The following is a 25,251-nucleotide window of genomic DNA, read 5'->3' as shown; positions in this document are numbered from 1 at the left end:
GTTCCCGTTCCACCGTGCTCCCATTTCCCGTTCCCGTACCCCGGTGTTCCCATTCCCCGTTCCCATTCCCCGTTCCCATGTCCCGTTCCCGTTCCTGTTCCCGTTTCCCGGTGTTCCCATTCCCCGTTCCCGTTTCCCGGTGTTCCCATTCCCCGTTCCCGTTCCCGTTTCCCGGTGTTCCCATTCCCCGTTCCCGTTCCCGCCGGCAGCGCCCCCTGGCGCCGGGAGGGGGCGGGGAGGCCGGCGCGCTCCGGCTGCGCGTGCGCCGGCGGTCGGGAGCGCGCGGGGCGCCGCGCGGAGCCGCGCGCCTGCGGCAGCGGGGGCGCGCGCGTTGCCGGGCGACGGCGGCCGGGCGGCGGCGCGGGCCCGGTGCGGCGCGGGCGGCGATGAGGCGGCGGCAGCGGCCCCCGCGCTCCCGTCGGCGCTGAACTCCGCGCCCGCACTTCCCCCATCCCTCCCCACCCCGTCCCGTCCTGGCTCTGCTCCTCCACGCCCCCTCATCTCCCCTCGCTCCGGCCAGCCCTTCCCCCTCCATGCGGCGGGAGCGGCCGGAGTGGGGCCCGTGCCGCGGCCGCGCCGAGCCCCGCCGTCCCTCGCCTCTTCGCCGCCAGATCCCGCAGGGAGCCGCGGAGGGTGTCCGTAGCGACAGCAGCGGGTGAGGCCCCGGCCGGGGGCGGGGGTGCCGAGGGCGGCTCGGAGCGGGGGAGCGGCGGCGCCCGGCGGAGCGCTCCCCTCCCCCGGGGTCCGCGCGGCGGGGGGAGCGGGGCTGCGGGGCGCCCCCTGCCGCTCGCCGGCCGCGCTCCGGGCCCGGCGGCAGCCGCGGCGCGGCCTTGGGCCGCTGTCCGAGCGCGCTCCGCGGCCGGGGACAGCGCGGGAGCCGCTGCTGCCGCTGCTGCCGCTGCTCCCCGGGTGCTGCCGCTGCTCCCGGGGTGCCCCCGCCGCCCTTGGCGCACCGGCGCTGGTCCGGCGCGTCCCTCCCGCCGCGGGGCCGCTGCCCTTGGTGGCCGGCGCTGCCCCGCAGCAGCGGCGCGCTGGGCGAGGGCCGCCAGGCCTTGAGGCACCCTCGGCATCCTCGCCCGGCCCGCTCAGAGCTCGGCAGGGCAGGTGGAGCCGCCCGGGCAGTGGGGCACGGAGCCGGGAGATGCTCCTGGCGTCATTGAGTGATTTAAAGCGCCGAGGAGCGATTGCAAAGGCTGCGTTAGCACGCTGTTTAAGAAGGTGTTCCGCGTCTGAACAAAAGAACAATGAAAGAAACTTGCGTTAACGAAGAAAGGTGGTGAAATAAGGAAAATACTTTTGTAGAGGATACCTGATGATTGCAACTTGCATCCTTCCATTTTGCTTTATAATGCAACTGTGGATAAGGAACTGCTCACTCATGCAGTATGCTTGAGGTTTGAGACACTTTTTTAATCAGTTCATTGGAAAGTGTTATTTTTCATAATGTCTGCTTTTCTAATTGTCATTAAAGCATTTGGAAATCGTATTTCACAGGAGGCGTTTACCTCACAAGCTACCAAAGCAGTAAAATTGAACAGAAAGCTATACTGAGTCCTCTAATAGACGTGAATCTAAATTATTTGGGTTTCCTGAGATACATCTGATATTGTTTTAGTTTTTTTTTTTTTTTTTGGTTTAGTTTTGCAATCTGTTGCAGTGATGAGCACGTATTGCCATAAATGTGAAGTAAGAATAGGAGGCATACTAAAATGCTGGTCATTTATGAACTTCCATTATTCATATCAGTAATTCTGAGTGCTTGGGAATATGCAGCATTCCAGTCCATCAGATTTCTTATGCTTGGTATGTTTGTTTATTGAAATGGAAGAGCCTGTCAAGTATTTTTTTTTTGTGTAGGAGGGATCCTCTGTTGATAAGATATATCTTTTGCTTGCCAGATGTTATAACTGAACTATGGTATGTAGGACTGGAAGATATATTTCACAAATTTGGCTAGTGCCACTGATGAAATTATTTTTGCTTCTTAATGGAAAAATGGGTTAGTGGGAATTTCAAGGTCATCTTCAAATATAGAGCAATTTAGTTGCCTTTGGAATATGTCTTTTCTTCTTCAATGTCGTGTTTTCCATATATCAATCCTGTCACTGTTGACATTTTCTGGATCTGTTTACCTTCTAAAATCATCTAATGTATAGCAAGTTTTAATAGAAGCAATCCATAAAGCTTCCTAAGTCAATTTCATTTGAATGATCTCAGTAAAAAGTATTAAAAAAAAAAGAAAATCTAACTGCTAAATCTAAATCTAACTCAAACTCACTATTTGGAAAGAAAGAGGGTTGAGATGGATGAAGGGATACCAATAACACTTTATATGCTGATGAACTAGTAAGAAAGTAAATTCTTACTGTCAACAGCTGTAAATTGGGTAAGTTCTGGCTTTCTGTTCTTTGACCTTTCTCAAAGCCTTTTCCAGTGCAAATTATTCCATTGTAGTCATCTGCTGGTTTTGACTTTCCTAGCCACTTTATAGTTTGCAACTGAAATGTTATTTTGTTGAACACTTATAATTCTACTATAAATCTGTGAATAATAGAAGTAAAACAAATTGCTTCTATCACTTGCACTTTTTTACTGTTTGAATCAAGAGCAGAAGCACTGGGACTTTTGGGAATAAGGAAGGCAGCATCTAAGTTCAGGTATGAAAGTAGGGCTTGGGAAGATGAAGAAATGCAATTTATAAATTTGGAAGAAGTTTCCAGCTGTTGGCACATTGGAAATTAGTTTGATATATTGATTTGTCCATCTCATGATGTAAAAAAAATAGTTTAAACAACCAAATTGCTGTAATGCTGCACATACCTGAGAATGCTGTCCTTGTTTGCATCATGGAATCAGCTTGACAATAAAGGGCTTTGAAGAGCTGTATTTTCATGGCTGGACAACTACATACTTTTTAATATATCAAGGGTTTTTAAAAAAATGTTGTTATAAAAGACTAGTTTTTAATACAATGTAAATGAAAAGCTTGTTTGAGCAATAATACAGGTATTTTTAAAATGCTTTACCATCTGTTGGTGGTTTTAGTCTCCTGTGAGCTGTCCCTTTTTGTTGAAAAGCTACATTTAATATGATATATCCGTGGTATCCCAAGTAATTCATGTGGAAATAGGAATACCATGTTCACCTTTACAGATCCAGGCTGTCTGGTGCCATGATATGTAGTAAAGCATGAGATATATTTCAGAGTTAGGAAATGTATTTGGAAGTGCAGAGCTAAGCAGTCTAACATCTCCTGAAATGTAGTTTCATTCTTCTGAGGTGACCAATTTATTCATGAGGCTGGCCATAATAAGAAAAGCTCTTCATTAGCTGGCAATTTTGATTCAAATATATATGTTCTATATTTAAATAAGTACTTCAGTTAAATATCTTTGACTTGGAAAGGTAGCTATTGTATTTGATTTTCTTTCATGGGTTATTTTTGACATGGCTTGCTAGAAAGCAGATTGATTCACCATGTCAAAATAAAACCCAGGCTTTACATCATTGTTGTGGGGCTCTTCTAGAATTTCATTAGGAAATTATTCTACAGTAGAACTAAAACTTTTTACAAATCCCACCAAGGCCAAGGTGCCTGTTTGTTACACAAATTTAAGAGCCCCTTTCTGCATTCAATCTAGAGAGAGACCCTCATCAAGATTAATATCTGTTCTCATTAGCTGACTCAACTTCTGTTTTGGTTGAATGCTGTAACAGGAGCAGAGTATCAACCTTAGGCTAAGGCCAAAGGTTTAGACTCTTACATTTAGTGAAGACATCCACAAGAAATATTCACTCCTTTAGTGAGCCCACAGACTCCTCAGCCAAATCACATAAAGTCCTAACTAATTCTGACAATTTCAAGCTAAAACCACATGCTATTGCCCCCTCTGAAACAATGCTTTTTCTTTTTTTGTAAGATCAAATACTAATTTCCATCTCTTCGCCAAGTCTTTCCCCTTTCTGATTTCCAGATTGTCCTGATTTAAAATACAAACAAAAACCCCACCCTCTAATACAAAATAATCAGAAATCACACCAAAAAACCTTCCTTGCTCAGGTCTTGTCCATAGGTAGATCTCCCTTTAGGAAGGGACTGATGAAATTGCTGGAGCATAGGGATTTGCTTTTTCATTTTCACAAGCAGAGTGGTAGGCTTTTTCTTGTCTACTTGGTGATGACTTTCCAGCTTCTTCACCTTGGACATGAGCAGTGTTGTCATTATATGAATCAAGGAATATTAGCATAAAAGAATTAGTTTGTGTTGGTCTTCCTTCAGGAGATCACTTAGTCCAGCACCATGCTTAAGGCAGACTTAATTAGCCACGTACTGACTTTGTTTTTTTGCAAAAGCAAGGTAATTGCAGTGAAAATATAAAGTCACAAGATGTCTTCAGGCTTTTCTTGCTGCTTTCCATAAAGGTACTGTTTGATACTTACTCAGTGAGGTGTCTTTCTCAGTTTCAGATTTTTTTTTTAGTAGTTTCTAAAGTGATTGTTTCAGTTTACCAGAAACCACCTGTCCTAACAGGTGAGTCCATCTTGCCTCTTTTGGATGGCATAGGATGTGAGGGTATATTATATATATATATATACTGTCCATCCAGTATATGGAAGTCTTTAGAAACTGAATACCCTTTGTTTTTCAGGTTTCTCAGAGTTGTTTCTGGGTGAGAGTTTTGGTTAGAGGAACATTTGGTTTAGTCTGTCAGAGCAGTATTCTGAATATTCAATTACAAATTGAATTAGTGTAAGCTAAGATGATAAGATGCATCACATCCTTGATGTGTCTTTGACTTAGCTGCAATCACAACTTTTTTTTTCCCCTTCACAGAGCATTAATGAGTCATTTATATCTGCAGAGTAGGTAGTACCAAATGGCCTCCTATCAGAATGTGCATTAGGAGAACTAGTGTATTCCTTTGGTCACAGATCCAAATAAATCTTTTCAGTTTATAAGGAACTGCCCACAAATAAGCTTTAGGAGTTACATGTCTGCTCTTATTTTATGTAATGTTGTCAACTGAAGTGTAAGTGTTGCCTTAATAGGGACAACAATTTACTTTTGAGTGGCAATAATGTTAGCTGTAACTCCTTAAGATTATTTGAAAGGGAAAATTGGTGGGAAAAGGGTGCTATATATAATTGTTAGAACACCTGTTTATAAATGTATATTTACTGTATAATTATTTCTTTTTTTTTCCTGTCTTAGGAAATAATTATTAAATACCTAATGCAATAGAAATACTCAATTTCCTTTCTTTCAGAAGGCCTGGACTTGGTGCTTGTCTTGTGCTCAGCACTGCTTGTTCTTTCTAGGATAAGTTAACTCCAAACAGGAATCATGTAACTTAAGAAAGAGCTAAAATGCTGCTTCCTGTTTATAATTCCAACCATGTCCATCTTATCCCTTTGAATTCATACTTAAGAGTGTGACAAACTTAATGAAGTATGAGGCAAGGTGCTTAAATTTTACACTGCTTTTGCATTTCTCTTCAGTTCACACTTGCAGTTCCCAGAATTATAGAATATAGTGAGTTGGAAGGGGTCTACAAGGATCATTAAAGTCCAGCTCCTGGCCCTTCACCCCAAGAATCCCACTGTGTCCAAAAGCTCCTTGAGCTCTGGGCTTGGTACCACCCTCAGGGAGAAGATCCTGTTCTTAGCATCCAACCTAAACTTCCCCTGTTGACTCCTTCTCAAGCAATTTCAAGTTCTCTATGTGATGTGCTAGACACAGATTCCTTTTTTCTATAGTCCAATACATGTATCAGTGATCACTGAAAGTGTTAGCTGAAGTTTGAAATACCTCAAACATTGAGGTGTTGCTGTAGTTTTTTAGAGCAATTTTTCAGTTTAACAAAACTCCACAATATGCTAAAAATGCAGTAAAAATGGGTTCTCTCTTATCAATTTTTCTATTCGATGGTGTTTTTTCTGTCATGTGGTTTGAGTTAAATTATGTAGTCATGATCAAAACAAAATGACTTCTTGGCAAGTTTAGATTTGGTAAAAGCTGTGGATTTGGGCCAAGGGATTAATCGTGTATTTGCACAGCAAAGAAAACATTGTTTTATTTAATGTTCCAAATCTACTGTGACCCTACTATTTCATATGTTTTATTTCTGAAAATAGCCATGATTTTTCCAACTTATAACTAATCAAAATGCTTGTTCTCATTTCCCTGGTGTCTGTTGGCAGGTTCATGTTTTTCTGTTCCTGACATTTTCTAAAAGGTCTCTAGGTTAATTTCTGTACCTTTATAAAAGGTACCACTAATGTTTAGTCATACTCTTGTCAATCTTGCAGGGCAAACACCTAGTGTTTGTGATGTACAAATTTCCAGTTTGAGCAGAGTTAGAAAAATAAAGTGAAGTTCTGAACCATCTTTGAGGTTTATTTCTGATGCAGCAAAGTACTCTGCTTTTCTGTTTAGTTTCTTACTTGTTTATTGGGAGGTTGAGCATAGTAACATAGTAACTCACTACAATTTCTGCTATGCTGGATGAGGAAGTTTTCATCAAGGTCAGCCAAAATCCCAAAAAAATCTAAATTTGAAACATGTGGCAACTCAGTTGCAAATATGGGATGTTCTTCTTAAGGTTGTTGGGTTGGATTTTTTTTTAAAGTCGTGATCACTAGAAACGCAGTATTTAATCTAATTTTCCTGAAATAAAAAGACCATTAAAAGGCAGAGTTGGGCTCATTACTTTTCACAGCGTGGGGAGTAAGGACTGACTCTTGAATCTAATTCAGCTGAATGTTTTGTCATTGCTGAAGAATCTAATTCAGCTGAATGTCTTGTCATTGCTGAAGGATGCTGTCACTCTCTGATTCCTATTTAATAATCCAGCCAAACAGCAATAACTTGCATTCAGCAGTGTTGAAAAGGGAAATGAGAAATGTAGGTCCTTAGAGTGGTACCTGCACAATAACTTTATTGCATGACAGTGCTTATATATTTTTGTCTGTCGTGATTATTCTTTCTTGCTTTGTGTTGCAGGATGTTCCTCTTTGCAGAAGTGCAATTATTTTTTTGAGCTGCATTGTAAACTTGGTCTGTGTTTAAGAAACAAACTAATTCCTCCCTCAAAAAATTCCCACCCAATCCCTTTTCCAGCTGTCATTATGATCCCATCAGCTTCTTCATACTCTAGGGAGAATCATGAATTGAGTTCTAGTTAATTAAGTGTTTTGGTGAAGAGTCCATGGCATGATTTCATGAATCTGGTTTTTTATACCCACTCAGTGATGTTCTCATGATGCTTGAAAATTACTTGATCTGCTGACTCAGGGGTTTGCTTCCATTATTGGCAGTGCCCTGGATTTCCATGGTTCTCAAACAACATTCATAACTTTCTTAAACTGAGACAACTGTGGTGAAAGGATTTCAAGAACTGTGGGCTGGAGCTTGGTGGGGAAGAACATCCAGACTTTTAAGTGTTCACAGCATTTGGGAAGGAATTTGCTCTACTTCATTTTTCTGAACTGATCTGTGAAATGTATTGAGTGATACACTGGCAGAATTAGAACTTGCACATATATGTATGTATGGTCATATCTGTCTATCTGTATTTATTTGTGTGTGCATTTGGTGGGTTTTTTCCATCACTGTTTTGTGCAGACAAGAACTACACTATGGATTGTAGATCAGAAAGGTAAAGCCTAGTGGTATTTCTAAACCAATTTCCAGTTCTATATATTCTGGTGTATGAATTCCTGAAATTCAGCCCTCTCTGCACAACTGAACTTTTCCTACTATTACAAGTGTTCCATCAGCATTTGTCAAGGAAGAACATCCCCTTCAGGGTTGGGTGGTGGTAACAATTACATTTAGCTTGACTGGTGAGTCAACACTGAAAATCTTCCTTTGTCCTTTGCCTCTGAAATGGAAGAATGCTAAGTCACATTCCTTATTGTTCTTCTCCAAAGATGGTTAAGGGAGGGAGAGAGACAGATGGAGAAACAGCAATGGCAAATTTGTTTTTCTTTTAAAATACTTTATCTGAATTGACTCAGAAAATAGGAAGCTTCTAAATAAAATTGATTACTAACCAAAGCTAGCAGGCTATTTTCAATTGCTGTTTCAATATTAATTTTAAGAACACTGTGTTCACTGCTGGTGTAGTAAACAGCTAGTACTTTAGATTTGATATATATGAATGTTTTATTTCAGAGAAGCCATAATAAGTAGAAAAAGTAAAATATTTTTCTTGACATTTACTGAGTTTCACTTGATTAAAGACTATACAATATTAGGCTTTGATTTGTGTAAATTTAAGATTTCTCTGTTCATCAAAATGACAGTGTTGAGACTTCCCAGGAATGTGTTGAGACTGACATTGCATAGTAAGACAAGAAAAAAAATCCATTAAACTGAATCGAAATGCTGTCATTTATATGGCTCTAATTATCAAGGGACTGAAAAACCTGATCTGCCATTTTAACACCTCTCTTAAAAATGCAGCTTGACTTACCACATTTTCTGTGAATACTGTACATGTCTCTAAATGTATACATGAGCTGCAGATCTGTGCTCAGATCTTACTTTAGATCATATCTAATTTATTAGGTTAAAAAATACAAGAACTGTCTGAACAAGTATTCATTTAAAATTAAAGTATTCCTTTTAAATAAGATTCATCATTCCTCAGCAAGCATGGTATTGTAAGCGCTGCTAATGCCAAATATTTACATCAAAAAGCAGCTGCTTTTAAAACCTTATATACTTGTTTTCCTTCACTTACATGTATTTTGGACTTTTTATGGAAGCCTATATCAGAATATATATGCTATACATCTTCACTGATTTGCTATGTGAGGGTTATTTGCTAAGCATGGAAGCTCTTAGGACAGTCTTAATAAAATTATATAAAATAGTTTTAAACTGTGACAAATTGTGAATATTGTAGTTTTCCAAAAGCACCAGATTTTGGAGTCACTTCAATTTCCAAATGGCCAACTTAAATAGGAAAATTTTCTAAAAAAGCCTATTTTGTCCTATTTTCCTAAAGTCATGAACCATTTGACACAGCAAATGAAAATTAAATATGCTAAGCTACCACATTTGTTATGTAGTGAAAAAAATTCATTCTAAGGTTTGAAAAATAAATTGATGACAGTGATTAATTCTTGTTGAACTGCAACATATTTATTATTATGATACATATTATTATTATTATATACATATGTAAACTGTAATGTATTCCTCTTACCTCTATTTAAAATAATCATAAGTATGAATATCTAGTAGTTCAAAGTGTGCATACATATAGGCAAAATACTACTGATCTCCAGCTTTTTGCCTTTTTATTAAGGATATGAGATAATTGACTATAATGTTGTCTTTTATCCAACCTGGAAAAGTACTGTGAAAACTAGTCACTAATACAATAGGCTACAGAGCTACAAATATATGTGTGAAGAACACAGACAACATATAAAAGAAAAAAAGACAAAACCAGAACAACATCAATAATGTCATGCAGCACAACTCTTCCGATTTGTTAATTAATTCTGAAATACCCAACCGTTAATTTTAGAATATTTCTCTGCTTTTCTTCAGTTGTGAATCTGTCCCAGCAGATGTGTACCACCTAAGTGTATAATTAGAATGAGAAAAAGTTACTGTTTTTATTTGTGACTCATATACTTTTTCAGATTTGAACACTTACTTAGTAGATAAAATAGTTCAGTACCTCAGAATACACTCAAAGCAGCAGGCAGCAGTGTGTAATATCTGTGCTGCTCCTGAGATAGGAATACAAGATTGTGGCTTCAATGCCATCAAAACACTGATGTTGAGCTGTGTTGCCTTTTCATAAGCACTGATTTTCAAACTCAAGGGCTAATCCAAAATCCAGGGCCATTTCTGCATCTTGAGCTGTGTCCCCTGACAATAACTATTGCCTAGCAAATTCTGTTCTGTCACATTGCTGAGATGTGTGCAATGCTGGGTTTGTATGGGCACTGCAGGCTCCAATCACAGTGCTTTTAAAATGGCAATTGGTGTGTTGGGGAAATTCTTAAAGCTCAGAAAAAATGTACTTGGAAGTTCTTTAGAGTAACCACTGGTCTGTGCTCTAGCACAGTGCAATGCTGGAGGTCCTGTTGATTGTAGTGTTCCTGAACAAAATTTAAAATAATTTATAGAAAGTGTTCTCTTTCTCTTTGTCAATACTTTATATTGTTTGTGTGGGTTTGGATTCTTCAGAAAATAGTTGGTGTGTGTGACAAGGAATAGTCTGTAATAGTCATTGTCATTTGAATAGTGATTGTTGAATAATTTGCAAGTGTTTTCATTTATATTACAGTACTTTATTACTGTGCAGATATTTCCTTTCTGTTTTAATACCATCAAAATTGATGAGATGCTTTCAGTTTGGCCCATTATGAACAAAATATACATGATTTTGTCTGACTCTTTTTTTCTGAATCACTTATCAGTTCTACTAGTTGCTCGTGACTGTGCTGAAAAAGGTGTTTGGGAAGAAAACTTGGTTGGTTGCTTAGCAGCAAGCATCATGAGAATGACAATTTTAAAGTTGCAGTGTCTGTATTTCTGAGTTTTAGTAGCTTTAAATTAGAAATTCATAGTAGCTTTCTTCCCTTTAAGTGTGTGTTCATATTTGGCTGGTTTTGGGGGGAAACTCATAATAAAAATATTCTGAAATTTCAGTGAGAAGATGCTGTTCATGATCTGCAAGATGAAGTTTGATTCTATCTTTGAAAATATTTTCTGACTTGTTTCTCATTTTGTAGATATCAGCAAAATCAAGCATTACTCAAATTATTTATGTTTTTAAATTTTTGTTCTGAGTTTGGTTGTAAGAGGATTTTAAAAAATAAAGAATTTGGCCCACTGTGATAATTTCTTAGTGCATCTATATTAACTTTAAAAAGTATTCAGTATAAGCAGTAAGAAAACAAAAAAAGTGAAAAAATATATCCAAGAGTAGTTCTATTAACTGATAATTACTGAGCTTTTTTTCCCACCATAAACTCCCTTAGTGTGCCCACAAAGTACTACATTCTAAAGATGTCTGGACAAACAATACCCAACTATTCTGTGATTTTTTTTTTGATACTCCATCATAGTTCTAGATTGTATGTGCATTGTGCAAGGGACTATATGGTTAGAATAGGTTTGGAACAGATAGAGATCTCTAGGTATTTAAAAAATATAGATGAGAAAGGAAGGAAATGCTCTGTTATTGTCTCTGCACTGACAAGCACAGTGTGGAAAAGCAAATAAACAAATAAACTGTACTGCTGTTGTTCCTGGGGGTTTTTTTGTTGGTTTGTTTAGTTTTGTTTTTTAAGTCTAAATGCCAGTGAGTTAATTGCATAAATATGTTCCTGCTGACTGGGAGTACTCTCAGAGATGTGTCTATAATTGTGGTGGTTGTTTTCACATGTATCAAAGGAATTATGGAATTTGTCACTTAAAGTGGAAAACAGGAGGAGTATTAATAACCAGGAGTTGTTTTCATTTGGGTGTGGAAAATACAAACTACCAAATAATCTTTTATAAAAAAAAAAAAAATTCTATTTTTGCACATATTTTCTTTCAGATTGTATGTATACAAATTAAGTATATTACATACAGACCATCACTTCTCTTTTTTTTTGTCGAAAAATTTAGTAGTGATTTGGCCAATTAAAAGCATTAAGCCATTTAGTTATTGCTAGAAAAGAAATTTAATACATATAGCTTTAGCCAAAGATTTAATTTGGAGATTTGAAGATTTAAGAGCACTACATGAAATGTGTGCTCTGTACAGTTACTACAAACAAAGAGAGGATTTTAACTCAGTAACAAGGGTATATTATTTTACATGTTGAATTCTTTACATTGTAGTTTTGCATTCTGAACTTTATTAAGTCTTTTTTCAGTTGAAGTTAAAATGACAATATTTGGGCACAACATGATATTTGAGAAATGTGTATAATATTAATGTAATACTTAATTTTATATACTGAAATATGAATTTTTATGTGTATCAAGTTTTGCTGTTTGAACTTTCTTATCTCTTATGTATTGAGAGGCTAGAATATAATTTGATTGTCTTCTCAGCCACAGGTCATTCACCTGTGTGGAAAACATTGTAGAGAAAGACTTGTAACAAATTACCTTCAGAAATTCAAGTAGCAGAAATGCAGATATTTTTCTACACGTAGTAATAAAAATGCATCTTGCTGAAATGTTTGTAATAAAGTGATACAGTGTGTGATAAAAACTCATCTTCAGAACCATGAAGGAGCTTGGGGTTCCAATGACCAGCAGAAGAACTCCAGTAAATGGAGTTTCTCCAGAGAAATGGGGGTGACACCCATCACCTTGAGCCTGGGCTGCCTGGGCCATCTCCCAGACACAGGGAGTGTGGGATGGAAGGAAAAAGTGTTTTGTGATTTCTTATGACTTGGATAGTCTGGGGAGGCATCAAAGGCTTGGAGGGGTCAGGGGAGAGAATGGAGGTTTCACAATGATAAGTTTGACAAAAGCCAAAAAACATTCTTGTGACATTGTGCTTAGAGAGATGACAACTGGGAAAGAAGAATGGAGCTCTTTAAACTTGGATGAACACAATCATGCTGTTCTTTGTCCAGTGCCAAAGCAGTACAGTCTCAATAATTAGAAATAAATTAGTCTTACCACATGCATGGTAAAGCATTCCTTCATTGCTTTATTTGCTTCATTTGTTCCTTCAATATTTTGTGAGCTGTGCGTGCAGTGTGCTGATAACCTGTTTTTTTAACCTTCTTTTATAATCACTTTTATAGATCCTTTTTTTTTTTTTTTTAGTTTTGTCAAAGCACAAGGTTATACATGAGACCTAATTAAAATCCATTCCAGGTTAAGCTATTAATACATCTGTGTTGGCAAGTACTTGGGTTGTAAACATACTGCTGTTAGTGCTATGTGAGGGAAAATCACTTAGAGTGAAAATACAGAGTACTGTAAAAATAATACCTGAGTGTTTAGAGGGATACTCTTTGAATTAATAACATGAAAGAACAGTTTTTCAAATCTAACTTAAACCTAATCAAGATTGGAGTTTCCTTTCAAATGCAAGAAATCTGTGTTTTTATTTTATATGGCATAAAGGAAAACTATAGGTTGGAAAAATACCTCCAGGATCATTGAGTCCAACCTTTGAGCAGTCCCCACCTTGTCAAACAGACCAGAGCATTGAGTGCCATGTCTGGTTGTTTTTTGATCACCTCCATGCATGGTGACTCCACTGCCTCCATGGACAGTTAAACCCAATGCTTGACAACCCTTTCTGTGAAGAAATTCTTCCTGATGTCCAACCTAAACTTCCCTGGCACAGCTTGAGGAGTTCTCCTCTTGTCCTATTGCTGGTTGCCTGGGAGAAAGGACTGACCCCACCTGGCTGCAGCCTCTTTTCATGCAGTTATAGAGAGTGGTGATGTGTCCCCTGACCCTCCTCTCCAGGCTGATGAAATAGAAATATAATAGGAATATATGAAAAGGTATGGTTCTTTCTTAAAAACATAATGTTGGTTGACTCAAAACTTCACCTTTCAGGGTTCTTTTTAAGTGATTGGCATTTTCCTAAGGAAATTAGGCTTTTGAGCAGCTGTCCCTGCATTGTGTACATTTTTGTCTGCATAAATTGGAGTGCAGCCTGGTAGAATGTTACTGGTTTGCCTGTTTATGGTAATTATATATTACTGTAAAAAGGTTTTGCAGGTTAATAATCTTAGTTTCACTTTGAGACAATTTTAGGGGATTTGATTGCTGTTAGGCTAATATGGACCTGTCTCAGAGATCCTTTGACATTTGTATGGTTTTATTTATCAAATTTTATCACTCTTTTAGACTCTCTGAAATGTTCCCATAGGCAACAGAAACCCATTTAATGTGGGGAAACAGTCAAGAAAGAAACCTTTCTAAGACTTACTAGCAGAGCTTTGAACTAGATTCATCAGGGGAAGGGAGATGCTTCTGAGTGTCAGAGGGGAACCAGGAAACACCTGTAAATTCTCCCAAAGGAATTAGGGATGACCTCTGACAAATGGTGAAGAGGCCATTCTGTGATTCTGTGGGTGGTATATTATGTGCTGTGATTTTCTGCATTTTATTACCTAAACCCAAAAGGATATGAAAACTTAAAAAGAATAAGCTTTGACTTACATGCATACTGGTGATGATTTTAATTTTCTTTTGTGGATTATATTATTTTAATGTCTGTTTTGTTTTCCAGAAGATACTTTTGCTAGGTAAACTTGTTGGTTCTGAGAGTAAATCCTTACTGAAAGAGGCTGAAATGGTTTGTGTCAAATTTTATGCATACTGGAACACTGCACAGTTGTTCCTTGTGTAGACAGGCTGGTCTTCCAGGAGAAGACAGGTTTCTAGTGGAAATGGTGGCTCACCCTTTTCTGTTCTATTATCTTTAACTATTACTGAGATAATTTGTTCCACTCTATGTATATTGTATAGGAATTGTTTTTGTAGGTAAAGTAACTGAGGGAGGGAAAGAGAGTTTTATTTGTGATTACAGAGACAGTGTAATTATATGCCTTATTATAATCAATTTGCATAGAAATGTGAATGACTGGGGACATCTACTGTCTTGTAAACAAAATCATAGTAGTTGCATATTTTGCAGAATTGATCAAAACCTAATTTTTAATCTTTTTTTTTCATTTTTTTTTAAAGGAACTTCATGTTGGTGTTGCTTATGACAGAATATAATAAGCAAGGCAAATTATCTCCAGCCTTGTGTAAACTTTTAATTGGCCAACATGATGCAATTGAGCACGAATTCCAGGTGGCTTTGGAAATGAAAGAGAACTGAGCGCTCTGGCTGGAAGCTGAACGTGATGACGGCCTGGTCTATGGTAGGGAAGCTAAAAATGGAGAAGAGGCACTCCAGAGAAGACAGAAATGTGGAACAAGACGCAGGGGAATGCAGTGCTGAATCTGAGGAATGGACGAGCTCAGAAAGTGAGCCTGAGCAGCCATACTTGAGAAGCAGTGCTCAGTGGAGAGAGAAGGAGGGTTCCACCAAACCGCATCGGCCGCTCTGCCGCTCCCCCTGTCTGGATCGCCCAAGTTTCTCACAGAGCAGTATCACACAAGACTTGAAGCTAGATGAATGCAAAACAAATTTGGACAAGGAATACCAAGCTAAAATGGATTTTGCTTTAAAGCTTGGGTATGCAGGAGATCAGATCCAGGCTGTACTGAACAAGTTGGGAGCAGATGCGCTCATCAATGATGTTCTAGCAGAGCTTGTGAGACTTGGCAACAAAAGTGAATCAGAGGGACAAAGCACTGCCAGCAGTACCACTGGTACTCTGGTGCCAAGAGGCCCTTGCCCAAAGGAAATAGCAAGCCCTGAATTGTCACTGGAAGATGAAGTGGTGGATAACAGTGATAACTTGAGGCCAATTGTCATTGATGGAAGCAATGTTGCTATGAGGTGGGTCTCCCTGTCATAATATTTGAAAATAATAAATCACTAAAATATTTAAGAAAAAGCTGATATTGATGGCAAAGTAATTTTAAGACATGTAGACAATTATACTGATAATACATCTACTTTATGGACTCTTTAGCCCAGGCTTTTAATTATGCTGCTACTCCTTTGTATGGAATCCCTGTTCCAGTTCCCCTGCCCTTGTTTTTAATCCAAGTTCTCACTTTGAATCTTTTGTTCAAGCAATGTGCTTTTGTGTGGATGGGTTTGGTATTTTGAAGTCCTTGAACTGAATACTGAAAATTGTTCCTGGACATTAGTGGAAAGTAACCAAGTAGGGCAGGTTGGTTCTTTCTAAAGTGACGTGCACTGTATGGTAATGAAATGCAGTGAATTCATGGTATTTGAGCTCTTGATGATTGTGCCTGTTCAGTATTCAAAGCAGTTTAGCTGTGTCAGAATGGTGATAATGCATGACCTGCACAGCTGTGCTGCTTGCCCCACCTTGAGTACTGAGTGCAGTTTGGGGCATTCAAAGGAATCCACGAGGAAGGGGAGAGGTCTGGAGGGAAAAACCTTATGAGGAGTGGCTGAGGTCACTTGGTTTGTTCTGCCTGGAGAAGACCAAGGTCAGAGCTCATGGTGCTCTTCAACATCTTCATGAGGGGAAGTGGAGTGGCAGGTACCAATTTCTTCACTCTTGTGACCAGTGACAGGACTTGAGAAAAGGCCCAAAGCTGAGTCAGGGAAGGTTTAGGTTAGATCTCAGGGAAAGGTTTTTCACCCAGAGGGTGGTTGAGCACTGGAACAGGCTCCCAGGGCAGTGGTAACAGCATCCAGCTTATCCAAGTTCAAGAAATGTTTGCACAACACTCTCAGGCACATGGTGGGATGCTTGGGGTGTCCTGCATGGGGCCAGGAGTTGGATTCTGATGGTCCCTTTGGGTCCCTTCTGACTCAGGATATTCTATGTACACTTGGCTGCTTAGGTCAACACTGACCCGAGAGATACCTGTCCCATGCATGTCTGTAGAGTACAGAATTCAGCTAGCCAATGATTTCTAAAGGGCTTCTTAGGCCTTTTGAAAAATTAAATTATTTGAATTGTGTGCTGTTTTAGAGACCCCTTTGTGTTTCAGAAAACAAATTTTTGGTGGGGACGGGACTTAAACTTTGACACAATTATTTCTTTCCTAGAAAAAGTTCTAATAAAGATTCAGAACATTTAGTATCAGAGGAAAATATTTTATTAATATTGATGTTTAACAGCACTTATCCTTGGCAAGTCAGCATTGTTCATTCCTTTTTTTGATAGCATTTTATGGTACTATTTAAGGTGAGCTCAGTTTGTTGGGGAAAATGATATTTTTCATTAGGTCAGCTAATAAAATGAAAAAAAACTGGAAAACTTCTTGTTTACTTGCTTTTGCTCTGGGGGTAGTAAAATTTCAGCATTTATAGACTTTTTACATAGCAGGGTTGCTGTAATCTGATGGCTGAATTGCTCTGTATGGTTGTCTTTTCCCAATTATGTAAGGAGGCCAATTAAAACATTACAGACTTTGTTTTCCTTATATCCTTTGACCAAGGCAGCTTTAGAAGACAAATAAAATCAAATCACCACATCAAAAACCACAACCAAATGTAACTTTTGTCCTTGCTTTTTCTAAAACTTGCATGTTTTTCAGCCATGGGAACAAAGAAGGATTTTCCTGCCGGGGAATTCAACTAGCTGTTGACTGGTTTCTGGAAAAAGGACATAAAGATATTACTGTGTTTGTACCTGCATGGAGAAAAGAACAGTCTCGACCTGATGCACCAATTACAGGTAACATCAAGATTTTCTTGAACCCATTGGTTGAAAAGAAAAAAAAATATTATTGTCATATTTCTAATGGGTCCCAGTACTGGGCTGTGGATGTGGTGATGATGATGTTGCACTCAACTGTTTGTTTGAAAACACAACAGTTTGACTGGTGAGGAAACAAGCATTTAAATATCTGAATGTGTAAACAGTGATGTGGGTTTTGTAACATTATTGGATGGTTTCAACACTTTTGAGGAGCAGTAGTTGAAATTTCCCTATTTGCAAATGTTGAGCATACAGAAACTGAGTCTTATTTGCTGGGTGAGCATAAAATAAGTAGCAACAGGCCAGGGAGTCAGTTAGTAGGGTTATCTTGAGCACTGAAAAGGCAGCATGTGTTTTGCCCCATAGAAAGTCCTTGCATTTTACTCTAGGCTAACAAGGCTATTGTAATACAGTAACACCCGAGTTCCAGACATATTCAGAAAGACTGAGCAAAGGTACTTGGCTACAGAGTGGTTATGAAATTCAAATATTGAATATTTACTCAGTGCTTTGAAACCTCAGAAATAAAATCCACATCTAGGTGTTTTTTAATCATAATGAAGACTGTGTATGAATATAACTGCAAGATACTTTGTCAGACAAAAAAGGCAAGAATTTTCATAATACAAAGGTTGCATTTCTTTCTTTCAAAGCTTTTTAAAAAGCTGCTCAACTAAAATTCTTTTACAGATCAAGAAATCTTACGTAAATTGGAGAAAGAAAAAATTCTTGTTTTCACCCCATCTCGAAGAGTTCAGGGAAGAAGAGTAGTTTGCTATGATGATCGATTCATTGTCAAACTGGCTTTCGACTCGGATGGCATCATCGTGTCAAATGATAACTATCGTGATCTTCAGAATGAAAAACCTGAATGGAAAAAGTTCATAGAGGAGCGGCTGCTAATGTATTCTTTTGTGAATGACAAGTATGGGGCTTTCCTTCAAAAGTAAATGAATTTGCTAATTCAGCATTCTCAGGAAAAAACTGATCGTGTTTCATATCTTTTCCCTTAGATTTATGCCTCCGGATGATCCTTTAGGACGCCATGGTCCAAGCCTTGAAAATTTCTTAAGAAAAAGGCCAGTTATTCCTGAACATAAGAAACAACCGTGTCCTTATGGTAAGTGCCCAAGTCAGATCCATTTGTTGCATTTAAAGGTGGGTGAGGCAAGCAATTAGTTAACATCTTGTCATTACCAGAACAAAAAAATGTGCCACTTTTCATGTTGCCATCCAAGCACAATGTCCACTTTTATACCTTCATGCATATTTTTATAAAAATAGTGTAGCAGAAAATTAAGGATTACCAGATTCACCTTGTGAATAATACAGCTTTTTGCTAGTTTATTCTGGTTTGAGGCAGGAGATTCATAATTAATAAAGCTCTGCTAAAGCTGATTTGTTTTATGCAGCACTGTGTGTATGTTGTCATTATTGGAATCGTGAGCCAGTAGGAAGAAAAATAGTATGTCTTGCCTTTGATGTAGATAGACATGGATAGAGGCAGCAGAGTCTGTGACTGCCTGTATATATCAAATATATCATTATTCCTTAGGAGTTTAACATAGAAATGCTACCATTGAGAAGTGGTGAAAGATGTAAGGAAACAAAGATATTAATGGTGGGATTAATGAGTTTTTGATTTATTTAACCTGTAAACCCTTTTCTTCCAGGTAAAAAGTGCACCTATGGGCACAAATGTAAATATTACCACCCAGAACGTGCAAACCAGCCTCAAAGGTCAGTAGCGGATGAGCTTCGAATAAGTGCCAAATTATCTGCTGTGAAAACTATGAGTGAGGGAGCCTTGGCCAAATGTGGCACAGGGCCATCCAGCTCCAAAGGAGAAATCAGTTCTGAAGTGAAACGCATTGCCCCAAAACGTCAGTCAGATCCAAGCATTAGGTCAGTAGCTGTGGAGCCTGAGGAAAAGTTATCAGCAGCCCGGAAGTCCGAGGCCAGCTCAGTCCCGTCTCTGGTTTCTGCATTAAGTGTACCAACGCTCCCTCCACCAAAAAGCCATGCAGCTGGTGCATTAAATACTCGTTCTGCAAGCAGCCCGGTGCCAGGTTCCTCACAGTTCGTACATCAGAAATCCTCACTGGAACATATGTCCAGTGTGCAATATCCTCCTATACTAGTCACCAATAGCCATGGCACCTCAGTTAGCTATATTGACCAGTATCCCAAATACGAGTCCCTGGGGGACCATGGCTATTACTCCTTACTCAGTGATTTCTCCAACTTAAGCATAAGTAGTATCCGTAACTCAGATTATTACGGGGCTGATATGGACCAGGGGATGTATTCTAGAAACTCAAGCCCCTGTCCTGACAATTGCTTAAGCCATACAAGTAATGATTCTTATTCCTCTTACAATGACTTGTATCTGGGTGTAGCAGATGCCAGTCCAGAAGACAATGTGAAGAGCCACAGACTGCCATCGAAAAATCGTCTTCAGCCTTTCCCTCATGGTTACCATGAAGCCTTAAATAGAGGTCAGAGTTACGGAACTGAAGAGCCTAAGCAATCCCTTCGCAAACAGTCAGTTTCCCACTTAGGCCTACATGCCCAGCATCCAGTTGTTGGAGCACGGTCCAGTTGTCCAGGAGAATACCCTGTGCCTCAAAACGTTCATCCATCAACTGCACAACCAAGCCGTGCCTTGGTGATGACGAGAATGGACAGCATTTCTGACTCACGGCTTTATGAAAGTAACCCCACGAGGCAGAGACGACCACCCCTCTGTCGAGAGCAGCACGCCAGCTGGGATCCACTGCCCTGCGCATCCGACTCCTACACTTACCACTCCTACCCACTGAGTAACAACCTCATGCAGCCTTGTTATGAGCCTGTCATGGTAAGAAGCATGCCTGAGAAGATGGAGCAACTCTGGAGAAACCCCTGGATTGGGATATGTGGTGAGCCACGAGAACCTCATATCATCCCAGAACATCAGTATCAAACATACAAGAACCTCTGCAATATTTTCCCTCCAAGCGTTGTCCTTTCTGTGATGGAAAAGAATCCCCACATGACAGATGCACAACAGCTGGCAGCTATGATTGTTGCCAAATTAAGAACAGGGCGTTAGAGCAGTACAGCCTCTTTTGGATAAATGAACCTGTACAGCTAATAGGACCCAGAGGAAAACTTACATGAAGGAAGAGGCCAACCTATTGTAAATATTTTCTACTAAGATAGTTTAAAATTCTGTACACAGTAGCAATTATATATATGCTGAGGCACTATATAAAAGTGGATTGTATTGCAAATTTTAAGATTTTAAATATAGGGATTTTTAATAGTATTTTATAGGAAATGCATACCTTGCTGCATGGATAGCTCACTAAGAACTATAATGTCACAATCAGTGTCTCAAAGTTGTTACTACAAAATTAGTTTAGCAATTATATTGCATGTATTAGTGTACACTTACAATTTGCTTATAAATACCTAATTGGCCTCTAAAAGTAAGCTCTATACACACCCAGATGACTTCTAGGGTTTCAGCTTTGTCATTTGACACTGCCTACTGGCATCTTAAGTATTGAAGAAAAAGAAAATTTGCTAAAAATTAAAATTGTTTATAAAAGGAAAAACTGATTTCAGTTTTTCAATGTCAACATGGTTGTTGGCACTTAAACATCATAACTACCCCTCAAGAGTTTTAATAACTATTACATTGTTCAATATGTTGGTTCAATCCAACAGAAGCCAAAAACCTTATTAAATTAGGACCAAAACATTAAGGAATTTAAAGGTAAGAGTGCCATTGAGTAAACTGAAACTTTAACTGTAGCTTCTCTCCAGAATCTCCTCTCAAACGTGCAGTAAGCAGCTGCTGGCCCAAATGACTAAACAAGCTGAAAATAAATCGTCAGTATTACATAAACTGGATTACTCAACTTGAAGCAGCAAAAACTAGATGTTAACATGGAAGTTCATCACTTGCAGCCCTTCCTCTGGGAGCAGGGATGGTGTTTGAGTGAGCCTGACATTCAAGATGAGCTTCAGAAGGGGTGGAGGGGGAAAGCTGCTTCTTGGAAAGAGATGCTCCAGTTTGGGTTTGTGGCAAAGCTGTCCTGGTTTTTGCTCCTCAGATCCACGCAAAGGTGTGCATTTGCCTCATGAAGGCTTTTAGAGTTCCTGTTTCAACAGGTGAGATAATTTTGTGTGGCATTGTTTGCGCAACTGGTATCTTGCTCAGGGTGGGAACCTTTGTAGCTAAATGTCTCCAAAAGAGGCGTTTATTGGTTTTTTTAAGCTGCACTGACTGTACGCCCTTTTTTGAATCCACTGTATATTTCAACATTTTGAACCATGACTAACTCGACATGTCTCGAGCTAGGACTTGTTGACTTCTACTGTAGTTTTTTTCATGAAAGTTGAGAAGGCCTGGTTTATGGCCTTTTGTTTCTTCATGAGAAGGTGTGACACTGCCTAAATGTTTCTTACTGTGAAACACACAGAACGTGAGGCTGCAGTCAGGGTTGTTTCTGGTGTTTTGATAATGGCTTGCATGCTGCTTTCCAGTTATCTGTTTGTCTGAGAAACCAAGTTTATCATTTCCTCCACTTGTGTTACTGTAGTTGTTGGTTTGATTCAAAATATCTTGTGGGCTCTTTATCATGTGCAAAATAGGTTCCTGTCATATTAAAAACCCCACCAAGTGAACCAAGAAGAAACCACAATTATGGGTGCAACTACAGTTAATTTACTGACATTTGATAACTGTATCATTTCACACAGGATAAATTTTCTTGTGTTGGTACAGGTGACGTATATAATGACTATGTCATTATGTATTTGAAATTAAGTAACTTGAAGGTGATTATGTGTTTACACTTGATGTTTAAAAATAACTTAAGTTTTAATTAGTTATTCACTCTGTTAGTGGGGAGAATAATTCAAACACTTATAATAGCTGGGGGAAAACAGATTTAATTCTTGACCAGTTTTCAAAAACATTTCATATTTTTAATTTGCAATTAATTCTTATTCTCTTCTCTTGCATGGTATAAGCAGCTGAGAGCAATGCCTCAAATAACCAGAAATGACCTTTTGTTTGTTGATACAAATTGTATCTCTTTTTCTTGATTGTATAAAAACTGTGTATAAAAAAAAAAAAATCTCTAGATTAACTTCAGTATTACATTTTCACCACAATGTTTGTGACACCATGTGTCACAGGGAAGTAGCCCATGAGTAATTATGGATTTTTTTTATTTAAAATGGGCACTTGTAGTTTATAGACAAACAGGGACAACTTTTCAGAACCAGGTTATTATGTGCACAAATACTGTGTGTACACCTCAAAGCATTACATAAGTATCTTCAGTCTATTTATTAAGCAGATACATTCTTGCACTAAACTTTATGTAAAAATGTTGCTGTTAACTCATCTGCATGTGTTTAAAATGTAACAGTAATTGCTATAGACCCTATTTTATTCTAACCAATTAATTTATAAATTATTTAGGTATGAGATGAAGTTTATTGTGCACTCATGTTTTCCATCTTGCATGGAATTAAATATTTGTACGCAGAAAAATGTTTGTTCCATTTTTCTCCATTTATAAAGATAAGCTATTTTAAGGGAGGGTGATTTTGATGTTTTCTAATGTGGAAAACTCAACAGAGATTTCTGTATGAAGTGCTGAGTGGCTTATGGAGATACCCATTTTTGTTGGATTTGTCCAGTCGTTTTAATTTTCACTAACCTTTGTTTTACTGATGGAAGAATTCCTTTTCAAACAATGGGAATGCTGTGAGAATACAAACCCAGCATATTATTTCCCTAAGGCACTTCAAAGTCAAAAAGTGTTATTCTGAGAAACTATTGGCATCTCTCCTGCATAGTTACACAATTGGCAGTGTGGCCTTGTGGAAATAACCTGCAAATTTTGTGCTTGTTTAGTCCTCCTTAGAGGTAATGAAACTTCTCTGTGTGATGTAGTCTTTCCTGATCAACTACTTTAAGTGATAATTTGGTCATCCACACCTGTTTTCAGATTTGTTTACAAGACAGTTCAAAACACTGACACGTTCATTAATCTTGAGCGCATAAGCTTGGATTTCTTCTTACATGGAAGAGTTGATCTTATTAACACCTGATCATAACTGTCTATATTGTAAATAAAAGACTTTGTATAAATGCTCTTTTTTAGAGCATGGTATTTAAATGTTTTTAAAACTGTAAAAGAACAGTTCTAGAAACTATATTTTAATAAAATCCATGAAAAAAAAACAATTCTAGATGAGGGGGGGGGAAAAGGTGTGAAGGTAAAATCATGGACTACTGCAGTTAGTAAGAGTTGAGCAGTAGATTTTAGTGCTTTACTGGGGCCAGAGCATTCTCTGGGAGTTCTGATTTACTTATCTTTCATCTTCAGCTGTATTACTTTCACATAAATTGTCACTTAAAAAGTGTGTAACTTTAAATTCATAAATCAAAAACCAAATGTTTTATGGGATGTCAGTCTAAATTATTTCATGTTTTTTTGTAAGAATTACATGTCAGTAATATAGTAAATTGTACATGATTTCACTGCTGTTAGTCCTGTTGTTGTCATATTGAGCTGCAGTAGTTGGCTTTATTCATTTGTAGAATTAAACATTACTGTTTAATTGTTGTAAAATTTTATAAATCTCTTTGGGTTTCTTTGGTTGACCCAAATATAATGTAAGTCTTAATGACAAAATGAGTGAAAATGGATGTTAAACCAGTATGTGGTATTCTTAAATCTCTGTAGTGGTAAGTGGGCACTGCTCGAGTTGCTGCAGCATGTAATTTATTTACTAGCATGAGTCTGTTTAGCTTTTGTAAAAATGCTTTAGTTGTAAAGTTAAAAATAGGTGTGGAGTATGGTTGCTTAGAACAAGGAGAAGGAGCTCCATTGAAAGAAACCAAACAAAACCAAAACCATCTAAGTAGGTGAGTTTCCCCCTACATACTTCTAATGCCAGTTTCTCTCAAGTTATGCATTTTGGCATTCTGTTCAAATAATAAAAGTTAAAAATCCTTGGTGACATGTATGCAGACCTGATCTATATCAACCTGCAAACAGGAACATTTGACAATTGTAATTCTTAAAACTCCACACTAAGGGGAAGGATCACACATCATTTCTGTGAAACTTTGTTAGAAAGTTGAAATATTACTTGATCTTGACTTGCCAAAAAGTTTACCTGAAGCATTAGTACTCCAGAGCTCGTAACAGTCAGACCTTCAGATCTGTCCCAGTTTCCTCTAGGTGAGAATTCAGCTTTCACTCCTCTGCTGCACCTACTGCTCCTCTGTGTGACAGAGCCCTCATTAAGTGTATTTCCTGCAATATTTCAACTGGAAAAATACAATTGCACCATCACATAAATTATTCTTCTGCCAGTGTTTGGTTAGCCTTTGAAGAGTCATTATACAATACTGCTGATTTTGGTCTGTATTTCAAGTTTGTAAATGTATTAAAAGAATTGCAAGAATCTAAAAGAAGTGTAGGCTATCACCTGTTCCCCTCTGCGCTATGTAAATGTTTTGCACAATTATTTAATAATATGAAATATGTTATAGTTTATATATATAAAAATTTTTGCTTATTTAATAAAACCGAGAGCCATTGGATTATTTGTTTCTAGCTTTTTATTTTTCCACCCTCTTTAGACAAGTCCCCCAAAAAGCCCTTTTGCCCAAAACAACTGTTGCAATCTATCCAAGTTATTTCTTAGTGCTTTTTTTTTAGCTGATTGACTGAAAAACTCCCAGATTCTCTAAGTGGGGTAATGACAGACACAGGGCAGTAACTACAGCTGATCAAGGTATGTATTGTCGTAGCAGCAGCACATGATTTTACCAAGTGCACTTCCTCCAAGGAGGAAAAAAAAGCTACAGATGGTACAGTATGTGCCAGCACCACACATCCCTATTTGAACTGTTATGCTTGTTTGCAA

The 25,251-nt window shown here is 38.5% G+C and overlaps 1 protein-coding gene across 2 annotated transcripts; it reads left to right on the top strand.

The window, feature by feature from the left end:
- The first annotated feature begins 286 nt into the window (after nt 1–286).
- Nucleotides 287–24,925, top strand: ZC3H12B (zinc finger CCCH-type containing 12B). 2 transcript variants are annotated; one of them, XM_079318878.1, is made up of 6 exons: nt 287–655; nt 14,690–15,455; nt 17,141–17,280; nt 17,995–18,229; nt 18,318–18,424; nt 18,978–24,925. In XM_079318878.1, exons 2-6 carry the CDS (start codon nt 14,854–14,856, stop codon nt 20,396–20,398), a joined length of 2,505 nt encoding a protein of 834 aa, XP_079175004.1. In that variant the 5' UTR covers nt 287–655; nt 14,690–14,853; the 3' UTR covers nt 20,399–24,925. The 2 variants fall into 2 exon arrangements, with proteins under 2 accessions (XP_079175004.1, XP_079175005.1); XM_079318879.1 differs by lacking the exon at nt 287–655 and adding an exon at nt 1,108–1,394.
- Nucleotides 24,926–25,251: the final 326 nt, after the last annotated feature.

Source organism: Erithacus rubecula (assembly GCF_903797595.1).
Source record: "Erithacus rubecula genome assembly, chromosome: 15".
NCBI classification, from domain to species: Eukaryota; Metazoa; Chordata; class Aves; order Passeriformes; family Muscicapidae; genus Erithacus; species Erithacus rubecula.
The sequence above is the reverse complement of the archived record's forward strand: the minus strand, read 5'-3'. Positions and strand labels throughout refer to the sequence as shown.

Coding starts and splice junctions, on each gene's coding strand:
- ZC3H12B (XM_079318878.1), top strand. CDS start 14,854: ATGACGGCCTGGTCTATGGTAGGGAAGCTAAAAATGGAGAAGAGGCAC. Junction 18,230..18,317: donor TATTCTTTTGTGAATGACAA/GTATGGGGCTTT, acceptor CTTTTCCCTTAG/ATTTATGCCTCCGGATGATC. Junction 18,425..18,977: donor GAAACAACCGTGTCCTTATG/GTAAGTGCCCAA, acceptor CTTTTCTTCCAG/GTAAAAAGTGCACCTATGGG.